General features: G+C 42.3%; 1 protein-coding gene across 4 annotated transcripts; it reads right to left on the minus strand.

The window, feature by feature from the left end:
- Nucleotides 1-608: 608 nt before the first annotated feature.
- On the minus strand, nucleotides 609-13,342 carry LOC127045600 (probable 2-ketogluconate reductase). Of its 4 annotated transcripts, none has more exons than XM_050941845.1 (6): nucleotides 12,560-13,342; nucleotides 10,127-10,511; nucleotides 8,852-9,023; nucleotides 5,402-5,580; nucleotides 2,572-2,668; nucleotides 609-1,904 (listed from the first exon to the last, which is right to left on the minus strand). In XM_050941845.1, exons 1-6 carry the CDS (start codon nucleotides 12,755-12,757, stop codon nucleotides 1,748-1,750), a joined length of 1,188 nt encoding a protein of 395 aa, XP_050797802.1. In that variant the 5' UTR covers nucleotides 12,758-13,342; the 3' UTR covers nucleotides 609-1,747. The 4 variants fall into 4 exon arrangements, with proteins under 4 accessions (XP_050797802.1, XP_050797805.1, XP_050797804.1 ...); XM_050941848.1 differs by having other exon boundaries at nucleotides 13,196-13,340; XM_050941847.1 differs by having other exon boundaries at nucleotides 10,127-10,539; nucleotides 13,196-13,340.
- Between the last annotated feature and the right edge of the window lie 646 nt (nucleotides 13,343-13,988).

The raw sequence follows: 13,988 nt of genomic DNA on the forward strand, positions 1-13,988 counted from the left end.
ATTTGTTCAGTAATCTGCTTTGTTCTGTTTGCTATAACTTAAAATTTACCTTTTGTAGTTAATAAACTTATTTATTGTTTATAACCTAACCCAGTTTGTGCAATTCATATCTGGGGCGGAGGGCAAGAAGCTATGTATATCTCGCTTCACATTGAGGAAGAGGGCAAATTTTTATGAGCTTGCGCTGTGCAGATCTTTCTATTCAGCACAAGATTATATTATTTTGGGTTTATTCTCCAAAGGGAGTGTGCACGTGAGTGCTGGGTGAATCCTCTCTGTCAAAGTTCCTTCCCCACTCTGAACTTTAGGGTACAAATGTGGGGACCTGCATGGACACTTCTAAGCTTAATTACTAGCTTAGATCTGGTAACTCTGCCACCATCCAGAAATTTCAGTGTCTGGATCACTTTTTGTCCTCCCCCAAAACCTTCCCCTACCTGGGCAGCCTTGAGAGGCTTCACCAATTCCCTGGTGAACACAGATCCAAACCCCTTGGATCTTAAAACACGGAGAAATTAACCATCCCCCACTCCTTTCCCCTCCACCAATCCCTGGTGAGTCCAGATCCCATCCCCTTGGATCTTAAAACAAGGAAAAATCAATCAGGCTCTTAAAAAGAAAGCTTTTAATTAAAGAAAGAAAAGTAAAAAATCATCTCTGTAAAATCAAGATGGAAAATACTTTACAGGGAAATCAGATTCATATAGCCCAGAGGAACCCCCTCTAGCCTTAGGTTCAAAGTTACAGCAAGCAGAGGTAAAATCCTCTCAGTGAAAAAGGAACATTTACAAGTTGAGAAAACAAAAATAAGACTAACCCGCCTTGCCTGGCTATTACTTACAATTTTGAAACATGAGAGACTGATTCAGAAAGATTTGGAGAGCCTGGACTGATGTCTGGTCCCTCTTAGTCCCAAGAGCGAACAACACCCAAAAACAAAGAGCACAAACAAAAGACTTCCCTCCACTAAGATTTGAAAGTATCTTGTCCTCCTATTGGTCCTCTGGTCAGGTGTCAGCCAGGTTTACTGAGCTTCTTAACCTTTTACAGGTAAAAGAGACATTAACCCTTAACTATCTGTTTATGACACTTTCACATAGAGCTGACTTCAGTCTGTGTCTGCAGTTTAGTGTGTGTGTGCACGCGTGCGCTGCCATAGACCAGAGAGCCTATTCAGCAAAACAGGCTAGTGGAGCTAGTGAAATCCTAGTATATCAGGTGGCATCCCGGAGGGGGTGGGGTCCAACCCATCACAATGCCCAAGAGCATCTCATTAAATCCTCAATAACTATATTTCCTTTTAATGATCATACCTAGTGTTGAATTTTACATTGATATAATTAAAAATATAAAAATCCTCCTTTGGTCAATATTACTTCTGATTTTCTTATGTTGTTCTGAAGATCATAAGGAGCAGCTAGTGTGCCCGCCTCCCCTGCATCAGGATGTAGTAAGTGTTAGGATAAGTATGTAGTGTGTATTTGGTGAAAGAGTAGATTGAAAGCAGAGAGTTATCTGTAACTGCTCAGCTAAGAGCCTTTGAACAACTGACTTTATTAGTCAAATGATCACATGATTGGAGTGCAATTATACAATATAGCCACTATGTGGCAGCATAAATGTGACAGCGGTGTAGGAACATGTTCACTTGTCATTATTAACCATTGCACTGCAAAATTACTGTATGATTCAGTAGAATAAAGTCCTTTCACAGACATGCCACTGTGTATTTATGTTCTCTGACATGTCACTGAGGGATCACTTCACTGGGAATGGGGAGACCATTGAGAACAGCCTGTATATTTGCTACTGCTTCTTCTGTCATCATACGGGTGGCTTGGACTGTAGCAGTTCCAATGTGTGGAGTTATGATAATGTTCTTTAATTTTAATAATGGATGATCTCTGCAAGAAAAAGAAAGGATAGAATAATTAGAGGTGAATTTTACATTGCTACCGCCATGTTCACTCTAACATAAAAGGGTCAAGTCCTAGGGCAGCAGTAACTCTGGCAAAGTCTTGCAAGTGAGGAAGGGGTACCATGATGCACAGAGGGTTGCACAGAGCAGTGGGGAGCAAATTTGCCCACCACTTCTCCTGCATGGGTCTTCATGTCAGTCAGCCTGCTACAGAGCTGCAATACATGAGAATAAGGGGCTAGTTTGTCAGTTGCTTGCGCATAACAGCCTGAAGATTTGACCTCAAGCCACTTACAGGAATTTGTAGATGACAGATATTGCCATTGTAAGCGTATTTTTGCTCTTTCTAATGCACATGCACACAGACTTTAAAAATTTGGACATAAGCAACTGGCCCATGGCCCCTGAGAGAATCAGGAAAAGAACCAGGATTAGAACTCAGGAGTTCCTGGCACCTAGTCTTGTACCCAGTAAACCAGAACACATCTCTCTCACAAAAATATGCAAACACCTATGTAAAATGTGATTTGGATTTGAAGATTGTGTCTAACATATTCCCAGAATTCTGAAGGAATGCTGAAGTATTTAAGAATGCTTTCCAGTATTAATTTGTAATGCAAACAATTTCTGATAAATAGAAAACAGTTTTCTACCTTGGCAGAGGTTCAGGGTATGTCACATCCAAAGCTGCAGCCTTAATAATCCCATTTTGGAGAGCTTCCACCAATGCATCATGATCAACTACGGCACCTGCATTAAAATGATAGTATCTTATTGGCATATCCAGATAAGGTACAGAAGAAAACTAATCTCCAGGTAAATTCAATATCTTTTACTGAGAGGAAAGGTCTCATAATTAATTTAAAATACTATGGACTTATATCTCATTATAAAAACAAGACTGCCTTCTTGTAATGGCTAATCAAAGAAAGCAAAGAATGAATTTTTTTTATTAGCAAGACAGCATGGTCCAGGGGACAGAGCACTGGATTGGGATTCGGGAGACTTGGTTCTATTCCTGGTTATGCCATTGACCTGCTCTGTGATCTTAGGTGAGTCACTTTACCTCTCTGTGCCTCTATATCTTCTTCACTCCTTTACCTAGTTGTCTATTGAGACTGAAATCTCTTTGGCACAGGAACTGTCTCTTATAGATTTATATAGCTTTGAAGACCAGAAGGGACCACTGGGATCATCTGGTCTGACCTCCCACATAACACAGGCGGTAGCACTTCCCTGAATTAATTCCTGTTTGAAATAGAGTGGATCTTTTAGAAAAACATCCAATCGTGATTTAAGAATTGCCACCACAACCCTTGGTAAGTTGTTTCATTGGTTAATTACCCTCATCAATAAAATTGTTCACCTTATTTCCAAGTATGAATTTGTCTAGTTTCACTTCCAGCCATTCCTTTCTCTGCTAGGTTAAAGAGCCCATTATTAAATATTTTTCCCCATGTAGGTATTTATAGACGTAATCAAGCCACCCCTGAACCTTCTCTTTGTTAAGGTAAACAGTTTGAGCTACTTGAGTCTATCACTATAAGGCACGTTTTCTAATCCTTTAATCATTTTCGTGGCTCTTCTCTGAAACCTCTCCAATTTATCAACTTCCTTCTTGAATTGTTGATACTAGAACTGGACACAGTATTCCAGCAGTGGTTGTGTCAATACAGAGATAAAGTAACCTCTCTACTCCTCCTGGAGCTTCCCCTGTTTCTCTCTCTAGGATCACATTAGCCCTTTTGCCACGGAGTGGCACAGGGAGCTCATGTGCATGGGGCTAAGCCTCTGTAAGAGAATCAGAGTTCTCCACACATGGCATCTTCCACACTTTGCATCTCCCCAATTGCCCCAACCAAAGGTGCTGAAGGCACCTTTCCCTGACCCAGTCTAAACTCTCTGGGTTTTCTTCTCTGCATCCCACAGTCCCCTTTCCCTGTGGCTCTTGCACAGAAGCCACGACAGCGAAGGGGTCACTGTCTTATGAATTTGTGTGATGCCAAAGGGGCTCCAGCCTCAGTTAGGGTGCTACATGTTACTGTAATACAAATTATAATGACACAATTTAGTACAGAAATTTAACTGTACTAGATAACATTCTCAGTGGGCAGTGAGCTGCCCTGGCATTCAGTTCATCCTAAAGATATTTGTACATTTTTCCTTAGATGAAATAACCCTGAGTTAAAATCAGAGGTGCTGGATGCTCACTGAGCCCCTGACAACTCCTGTTGAGAGTAGGGTTGCCAATCTTCCAGGATTGTCCTGGAGTCTCCAGGAATTAAAAATTAATCTTTAATAAAAGATTATGTCCTGTGCTGAAACCTCCAGGAATACGTCCAACCAAAATTGGCAACTCTAGTTGAGAGGCACAACAGCATGGGTTGCCCCTGGAGGCCTGAGGCTAGCTAATCCTGATTACTAAAAAAAAATGCTGTAGCCCATCTCTGCCACATTGACAGCCTTGATGGGGCCTGATGGCGGACAGCTGAGTCACTGGAACTGGGGGAGTGAAGAGACCATGGCCCTCCACTTTTAACCTGGAGGGCCAGGACCCCCACTTTTTGACAAAAGAAACATAAGCACAGAATTTATGTCCCCCACAGATTTTTCCCTCCTCAAAATAATAGATTCTGCTGGTGAGATGCTGCAATTACACTGTTTGCCCACCAGAGGCTCAGCCACAAGAAAGGGCTCCTGGCTTATCCCTGTAGCAGCCAGCCATGGAGAGACAGGGAGCACTTTACAAAGGTTCCGGTGCCCTTGAGCTCAGTCTTTTATAAAGGGCAGAAGGAAGCTGCAAAGGGGGAAAGTTCAGGAAAGTGGAGAGAGTGAGAAAGGTTGCAGCAGGAGAAAAAACTCTAACACTATGGAAGTTTGGGAGCTAGAAGCCAGGGAGCTGGAAGCTCTTGTGAGGAAACCAGGATGGGGTTTTGGCCTAAAGGCCAGTGACAGAAGGCTGAGCTCTAGCTAGGAAGAGGTGGAGGATGGGTTGTGAGAGCATACTGGGACAGAAGAGAGCTCTGGCTGTTAGAAAAGACACCAAAGCTAAGTATGGACTCTTGTATGGTGATGGACTGTATATGGGACCCTAAGGTTCCATACACACTATTTGTATGATTAAACTGACGCCAGGCAGGGGTGATGGTAACTCAGAGAGAAGCCTGTGTGGAGTCCTTCAGGGAACCTGAAGGGCAGGAGACAGAAGCAGGATATTGCGGGTGGCCTCTCGCCATGAAGGAGTGCTCAGGAGACAGCCAACCTTGTGATAAGAGGTCAAGGGGAGCTGTGGATGTTCAGCACTAATCAGAAATTGGTCTATAATTCATTATTCATTATTAGTTAAGTACCAGCTATCCTGTATACTGAACAAAACATGGAGGAGTCACAGACCTTGGCTGAGAGTGCTTCTTGATGCAAACAGACAACATTCAACTCCACCTTTACTATAAAACTGCAACCAGTGCTTCCATAACACCCTACCTCTGCTGATGTTAATGAGAGTAGCAGTGGGTTTCATCAGCTCTAACTCCCTTTTCCCAATCAATTTGTGTGTCTGAGGTGTCAGGTTCACGACCAGTATCACAAAGTCAGATTGCTGGAGCAAATCTTCCATCTTTTCACAGTAGCGGGCACCAACAGCCTGTTCCTCCTCTTCTTTTCTGAGGCAAAAAGAACCAGTATTATCTTTTATTGGTAAAAAAGAAAACCACTTGTTGCTGCTGCTACTACTCCACCCCCATGGAGGATGGAAAGAGTGCATAGTTTCTATGAACCAATGTCTCTGCTGTTACAGAAATATAACATAGGGACAGTGGCATAGAAAGAACTGGGTGACTCCTACAATCCTATTTGGATTGGCCTTCAGTGAGGACTCCGGTAGGGAGGGGGAGTGAGAGAGGTGAATACGTTAATCCTAAGGGTGTTGAGGGAGGAACAAAAACCAATGACATTTCATTGAGAGCAATACTAAGCATGTTACTTTATTGAATATACTTATTTCCTAATAGAATTTCAGTGAAAAAACAGGAATAGAAGCATCTCAGTGACCTCTTCTGTGTTTGTTAGTGGAAAATATGCATAGTTCATGAACATGTTCTCATGGGTACTTACGTGGCCTCTTGAGGGAGAGTGTATAATGCCATGTGAGAGGATAGCAGATGAGCCATTTCTTAGAATTGTTCAGTGGTGCTATAAGAACTTACCATGTTAAAGTGTGCTCAAAACTCAATTAAGTGACATACAAATAAACATGCTTTTAATTTCTATATTTTAACATCAAGAATTATTTGAACTATGCTATGACCATCAATCGTTTTCTTTCTTGTTACCCAGCCATAAGGCAAAAAAAATGAGCTCCTTACTCATTTTCTATGTGATCCATGTTAATGGGAATTTTGCCTGTGTAAGTACACGCTGAGTAAGGAGTTCAGGATTTGGCGCACAGATTGGAAATAGCTGCAGGGTATAAAAGTGATATGCAATATATACTGGCTATCATGTGTATTGCCACTGCCTTCTCTGAATGGAAAGTCAGAAGTTTACAAATAGACAGGATTATCACTCTCTACGTATACTTGATCCTGCTTTAGTGCAGGAGGCTGGACTAGAATACTGGATGATCCCTTGAGGTCCCTTCAAGACCTACGTTTCTATGATTCTAGTGGCTGGTTAGAAAATTTAAACTCTACAGCTGCTAGAGAAGATTCTCCTTTAGCTGAAAAGGGAGTGCTGTGTTCATGGAGCTGAAACTCTTCAGTTCTTTCTGATGCTGCCTGTGTGCAGTTCAACCGCGAGGTCTTTTTATGGTCTAGGATTCATTACAGGTGGTAAAACAGACACTGAACGGAGACAATTTGAGAGGTCACTGCAGACAAGAACATTAGCCTTTGGAGCTGAAGACTGCTGTACCTCAAAGAATTTCAATGTCACCTTTTATATCACATTTCCTGGTTTTAACATGCATTTTGCTTATTAAATCCACTTTCTGCTGCTGCAACATGGGAGTAACAATGGAAGTTTATTTATCCATAAAAAACAGGAAGGAAGTTTGCATTTCTTTTAACAAAATTGGGGCAACCCCCACCAGAATGGGTGGGGGTGGAGGTGAAGGGAACCCACTTTGTAAAGGAGCTATGTATTGCTGACCCTTTTTCTCCTGCTACATATATTTAAATAGTGCTTAAAAATCATGCTGAATATATGATACTAACCTGTTCCATTGTTCTTGGCCAAAATTTTCAAACTTGGCTGCCAAAAGTTAGGCACTTAAATTCATATTTAAGCATGTAAATAAATAAGTGACCTGATTTTCAAAAGTGCTGACTACTCACAGCTCCCTCTGAAATCAATGGGAACTGTGGTTGCTTAGGATGTTTGAAAATCAGAGTGCTCATTTAAGTACCGATCTTATTTAACCTTTTTATTACTGACCTTGGCACAAAGAGCAGGAATGTGCTAATAAAGTTTGCGGATGACACAAAGCTGGGGGGTATTGCTAACACGGAGAAGGACAGGGATACTATTCAGGAAGATCTGAACCACCTTGTAAACTGGAGTAATAGAAATAGGATGAAATACAATAGTGAAAAGTGCAAGGTCTGCACTTAGGAATTAATAATAAGAATTTTAGGTATACGTTGGGGGCTCATCAGTTGGAAGCGACAGAGGAGGAGAAGGACCTTGGGGTATTGGTTGATAGCAGGATGACTATGAGTCGCCAATGTGATACGGTTGTTAAAAAAGCAAATGCGATTTTGGGATGCATCAGGCGGAGTATTTCCAGCAAGGATAAGGAGGTGTTAGTACCGTTATATAAGGCATTGGTGAGACCCCATCTGGAATACTGTGTGCAGTTCTGGTGTCCCATGTTCAGGAAGGATGAATTCAAACTGGAACAGGTTCAGAGACGGGCTACTAGGATGATCCGAGGAATGGAAAAAACTGCCTTATGAAAGGAGACTCAAAGAGCTTGGCTTGTTTAGCCTGGCCAAAAGAAGGCTGCGGGGGGATATGCTTGCTCTATATAAATATATCAGGGGGGTTAACGTTAGGGAGGGAGAGGAATTATTTAAGTTTAGTACTAATGTAGGCACGAGGACGAATGGGTATAAACTGGATATTAGGAAGTTTAGACTTGAAATTAGACGAAGGTTTCTAACCATTAGGGGAGTGAAGTTCTGGAACAGCCTTCCGAGGGAAGTAGTAGGGGCAAAAGACTTTTCTGGCTTTAAGACAAAGCTTGATAAGTATATGGAGGGGATGTTATGATAGGATCGTTAATTTGGGTAATTGATCTTGGATTACCACCAGATAGGTCTGCTCTATGGTCTGCGGGGAGATGTTGGATGGGATGGGAACTGAGTTACTGCAGAGAATTCCTTCTTGGGTGCTGGCTGGTGAGTCTTGCCCACATGCTCAGGGTTTAGCTGATCGCCATATTTGGGGTCGGGAAGGAATTTTCCTCCAGGGCGGATTGGCAGGGGCCCTGGAGGTTTTTCGCCTTCCCCTGTAGCGTGGGGCACGGGTCGCTTGCTGGTGGATTCTCTGCAGCTTGAAGTCTTCAAACCAATTTTGAGGATTTCAATAACTCAGTCCTGGGTTAGGGGTTGTTATAAAATTGGATGGGTGGGGTTCTGTGGCCTGCCTTGTGCAGGAGGTCAGACTAGATGATCATATTGGTCCCTTCTGACCTATGAGTCTATGAGTCTAAGTATCGAAATATGGATTTAGGCACCTAACTTGTGGCAGCCAAATTTGAAAATTCTGACCCCTGAGAATGAAGGGAATTCTCAGTGGAATGAAGCAAGGAGGGTTTGGCATAAACTGGGAAAGAGGTTCTTTGGGCAGATTTTGTAACAAAGAGATCTACGTATAACTTTTAAAACTATCAAAGATATAATCTGCTCAAGTTAGCATCAGATGCACTTTCACCTCTGGTTCCTGTTGTGGTACAGAATTTTCATTTCAAAAGCTTTGGCCCTCTTGGCCACCTTATACCCAATGCTGCCCATGCCGATGATACCGAGAGTAGCCCCAGTGACTTCATCTCCAAGCCAGTCAGCAGCAAAATGCTCAGTCTGTGGAGAAACTGCAATCTGACAACCTAAGAATAAAAAATGCTGAGTGAGAAATGGATTCTTGGTGGATGAATTCTTCCCTGTTTGTAATATCCTCTTTGAAGCTTGAAAATAACTTCTCTTTCCCTGCCAGTTCAGACATTTTCCATTAGACAAACCTTGATTTTCTATCACTATTCTCCTCACGGAGGTACCAAGACAGAGCTGAAGTAATGTAGTTCTTTTACAGGACGGGTGATGTGCGATTTTGATACAGATTAGGAGATTAGGTAACAGGACAGAATTTCATGCATTGCAGAGGCCAGCTCAACAGGGACTCTCTGCAAACTGTTGTGATGGGGACTTGGGACAAGGTGGGATGAGGGAAGAGTGGGACAGTGCCCAGGGTATGGGAGAACTGCTGTGTTTCTGTGGGATTCCTTCCTTTCAGCCTCCACAGGCACTCTCCCCTCCAGTAGGGCACAGCTTGCTGCTTCAGCTATGCACTGTGCCAAAAGAAGTTGCCTCTTTAGAGCACAAGCTAACGAAGGCAACACAGTTAGCATCATCAGCAATTCTAACATTATTCTGGGAACAGGGTTTATTAATTTGAGTTCTTTGCTGTAGCAAAGCAAAGTTATTCAGTGGATTTCATAGCAAATCATCTTCTCTGGTGATGGAGACCCAAGGCCTGATGTCCATGGCCTTGCACCCTTGTGTAGTCTTCTACATTGATGCAAAGAGGGTATTAATGAGAGAAGAATTTTAATTTGCTTGCACTTTGAATAGTTGTAAATAATTACATAAGGGGCAGGCAGTGGAGAATTAGAGTGCAAATTCTAGTCCAAACAGTAACCCTTGTACTGTACATAAATCAAATCATAGGCAGTTTTAAGCACCTAATTTAGACAGAAGCCTTAATTCTGTTGCCATTGCCTTCGGTGGAAGCTGGATTGGGCTCAGCATATTAGAAACAATGTAGAAAAAAGCAGGACCACTTGAAAAACTGAATCTTTGCAGCTTTTCCTCCTGTAAAGATTCTTAAACATTATTTCAACTAGATAATCTGTGACAGAATAAAAATAAAATATGCCAGAAATGTAGCTGACATGACTTACAGAAATATCAGCAAAGGAATTTAAAAAGTTACCTTCCACTAGCCTTCTGGCAGATGCCAGCATCAAGGCCATCCCAATGTCTGCTGTGGAGTCAGAAACAGCATGTGGAGTATTGGTCACTTTAACTCCAAAGCTCGAAATCAATTTTAAGTCCAGGTGATCCACTCCTACCCCCGAGTTTGCGATCACCTTTAAGTGAGGTAGGCTCTGGAGGAGCTCCCGGTCAATGACTGGTCTGCACTCATATATGAGAACAGATCTGATTTTTTCACTCAATCTTTCTTTCTTTTTAAGAAATTCCTTCATGGTGATAAGGTGAAAGTGTTTCTTCAAGAGCTCCACATGCCCTTCCAGCACACCACATACACCTCCTATTTCAACGATCAAAAGACCAGGCTGCTCTTGCTTTGCCATGACCTGTGAAAAGGATTAAGGGAAATATACCCTGGAATATGAGAAAAGAACATTTTTGTAAAAATACCATTCAGTAGGTATGACGGGGTGTACCTATCCCACACTGGTCCAGTAGGACTTACCCACAAGCTGTGGGCTAAGGCAACCACACTCCCTCACCTCTGCTGGGCATGCTCTAACTAGAACCAGAGTATAAAAGGGAGTAGTTCAGCTGAGTCTCGTCTGACCACTGACGAGAGCAGATGTGTGTTGCAGGCTCCAGCTAGGAGGCTGCCAGAGCTCTAGGACACAGAAGCCAGTTGGGTTGAGACTCCAACAGACTCCCCTGCCAAAGTGGCGGAGAGACAGCAGAAGCCAGGAGGCCCACGGAACAGAACTGTATTAATGGATGATCAAGACTGATTATAGAAGTGCCGGTTCCCTAGGACTGTGGGTTAGGACCCAGTGGAGAAGGGTGGGCCCGGGTCTCCCTACCCTGGGTGTCCTGCCATCAGGGGCAGCTGATGCCCAGAGGGGTGAACTTTGCCACAGAAAGACAGCCTTACTAATTCTGGCCATTGGGCAATACTGCCCTGAGCTTCAGGGCCGCAACATAGACCCAGGCCACTTGAGCCGTCAAATATCCGCTTGAATAACTCCCCGCAATCCTGTGATGAGGTGTACCTACCATGCGATGATAGGGATAATTTAAACCCACATTTGTAAATCTGTACTTCGTGTAGCTACATACTTCCCTTGATTACACAGTGTAAATCCAGAGTTACTAACTTGAAGTCAGCGGAGTTACTCTGGGTTTACCCTGGCATGAGGGCCTGATCCAGCCATCAGTGAAGTCAATTGGAATCATTCCAGTGACTTCAGTGAGTACAGGATTAGGCCATGACAGAGCAAACCCCATCAGGATTAGTGTCTGTAGGGATGCTAAGAGATTTAACTCTGAATTGTTCCTCATTTCCAGAGACATCACCCATTTTAGTCCCAAAGTTACTTCTATTCCACACAATCTGGCAGCCCCTCACTTTTATTCTTGAAAATTATTTATCTCAGTAATAAAGGATCAGGACAGAGAGATTACTTTACAAAGTCATTTTCAACTGTCTGTGTGACTATCTGTTGTCTGTCTCCCATTTCAGGTTTCTATCACACACTACATCTAAATTTGGATCCTAGCAGATTGAGAAGTATGCTAAAAAGAATCAAGAGCCTGTAATCCTCAACAGGATTCTGACCAGTCCATGCCAGAAGCATAAGGGGTAAAGTAACATTTCCCCTCTTGCACATCCATGCAGGGATTATCCAGAATCTAGGCATGTAACAAGCTAGCTGCTCAAGTACATACTTACGGTCTCAGGAGTACGTACTTATGTTCCCATTCTGATGCCTGTGCTGCTGCAGCTACACTATTTTTAGCAAGCTAGCTTGATCAAAGCTAGCTCCAGTATGCCTACTGGTGCTGCAATTGCACCTCCTGGTTGCAGAGTAGACATATACCCACACTGTTACCCTGCACTTTGGGGAGTCATTTACACAAGAGCAAAGTGAGTGCAAAATGCTCCCCCTTTCTGAGTTGGCAGTGCTTTACACCTGCTTCATACTGATGTATAAAGAGCTATACAAGAACTGAAAAAATACTGAATGGGGCAACTCAAAGTACATAAAGTTAAGCTTGTGCATACATTATTTGCTAAAGTCACTTATTGTGGAGCTACTTGAGAATATTTTGAGGTAAACTAGTGGCAGAATGGAGAGAGATTTACTGAGATAGTGAACAACTTCTTTGCTTGCTGTTTGTGATAGACAGATGGATGACACCCTGAGATATATGCTAAATACTATTAAAGGAAAAGTTTTTAAAACATCAAATAAATACTATGAGCAATAGTACACAATATCAGCCATCATGTGAGTTATTATACATCTAAACTGTTGCCTGAGTACAACCCTAGAGCAAGGACTGTCTCATATTGAGCACTTAAATAATATTAATGTCAGTAAATTAAAAATATTTAGGGGTCGTTTATGCAGGGTAGAAGGCTCCCCCTGATACTAACCTTGGTTTGGTGAGCACTTACTCCTGCTTCACCAGTGCTATTTGGACCAGTCCAGGAGCTCCACCTGGGATCTATATCCCTCTTTGTCCAGTGATGCACGTGACAAACAGCTGGATGAATAAGTCTACCAGCCAACCTCGGGCAGCCAGTGGCCAAGTGAATTGCTTCTACCAAACAGAATGCTTTAACGCTAAACATAATCTTTCAGATGTCCACTCCAGTGTTTTAAAGGTAAACTTGTCAAGAACAGGGCTATTTTAATTTTGGACTAGTATCATCTGCTGCGTCGCCAACCCTCATGATTTTATCACGAGACTTGCAATATTTGGTATTTTTCTTAAAGCCCCAGCTCCTCAAATCACTTGATTATGTGAAAAATGAAAGTAAGATTCTAATCCTCACAGCTACAGAGAAAAACTTTTAAACCTAAAAGCTGAAGCACCACAATACAAATCAAAATAATCAAAAACTTATTTTTTAAAATTTAATTGTTTTTAAAATAATCTTTTGTATTCATTGAAGCCTACAGAATTTCTACAGGCTCTGCTTTCTGCTGAAGTAAGTAAAGTTATCCAGAACAAATCTCTTTCACTGACATTATTTAAATGAAAACTGATTATAGTAATGATAAATAACCTGGTAGTTTCTATTGTTTTCTTCCTGACGCTGACCCTGGTGTAACTTCTGGCAGCGGCAATAGCTTAAACACAAAATCTCGTTACGCAGCTACTTCCAGATCTCCAGATCCGGATCCAGTTATGCTGCACACACTCGGACTTGCACTCATATGATGTAGTCCTTCATACAAGGTCCCATAGCTGTCCATACTCTGCCTGAATCCAACCCCACATAGCTAATGCATTATAGTATATATTCTTTCTGTGTAAATTTCAGTTGGCAGCAGCTGAGTACACTCACATAACTGTGAGCTCTGCCAGCCGTCTCTGCAAGGTCCATCCTCTATCAGAGGGTCTTTGGACACTTCAGCAGGAACTGCCACATAGAGTGACAGTATCTTCCAGTCTTTATCTCATCGTTTTTGGCTTTCTGTGCACCCTTCCTAAACAATGTCATCTTCCTCCTCCCTGCTTCTGAAACTGAATTGTATGGGAAGGGGAATAGCAGAGGATGCTGTTGGAATGTTTTTAGTTCTCAGTGAGTGGCTGCACACATTCTTGTGGCAGTGGAATCTGATTCAGAATCCATCCGCTATTGTAGATCTGTGCTCCAAAATCTAAGTTTTTTTTTAAATATGCTTCTAGCCCTAATGGTTGTAAAGATAACATTCTATGAACCTAATGTAAACTAATGCAGTGATATCTGTGCGAATGTGCAAAGACAAAATGAAATAATAGCTCTAAGTCAGATGTGGACGGTCCTAGGTATAGCAATGATTGTGTTAACTCTGAAACCTAATGATGTCAATTTA

The sequence above is a fragment of the Gopherus flavomarginatus genome, chromosome 2, assembly GCF_025201925.1.
Source record: "Gopherus flavomarginatus isolate rGopFla2 chromosome 2, rGopFla2.mat.asm, whole genome shotgun sequence".
In the NCBI taxonomy this organism is placed as follows: domain Eukaryota; kingdom Metazoa; phylum Chordata; order Testudines; family Testudinidae; genus Gopherus; species Gopherus flavomarginatus.

Bases quoted from the DNA above. Each gene is read 5' to 3' on its own strand.
- LOC127045600 (XM_050941845.1), bottom strand. From the start codon at position 12,757: ATGTTTAGCGTTAAAGCATTCTGTTTGGTAGAAGCAATTCACTTGGCC. The intron at 9,024-10,126 runs GTAACTTTTTAA...TTTTATTCTTAG, and splicing joins TGCCAGAAGGCTAGTGGAAG to GTTGTCAGATTGCAGTTTCT. The intron at 2,669-5,401 runs GTAGGGTGTTAT...ATTTTAATGCAG, and splicing joins TCTCATTAACATCAGCAGAG to GTGCCGTAGTTGATCATGAT.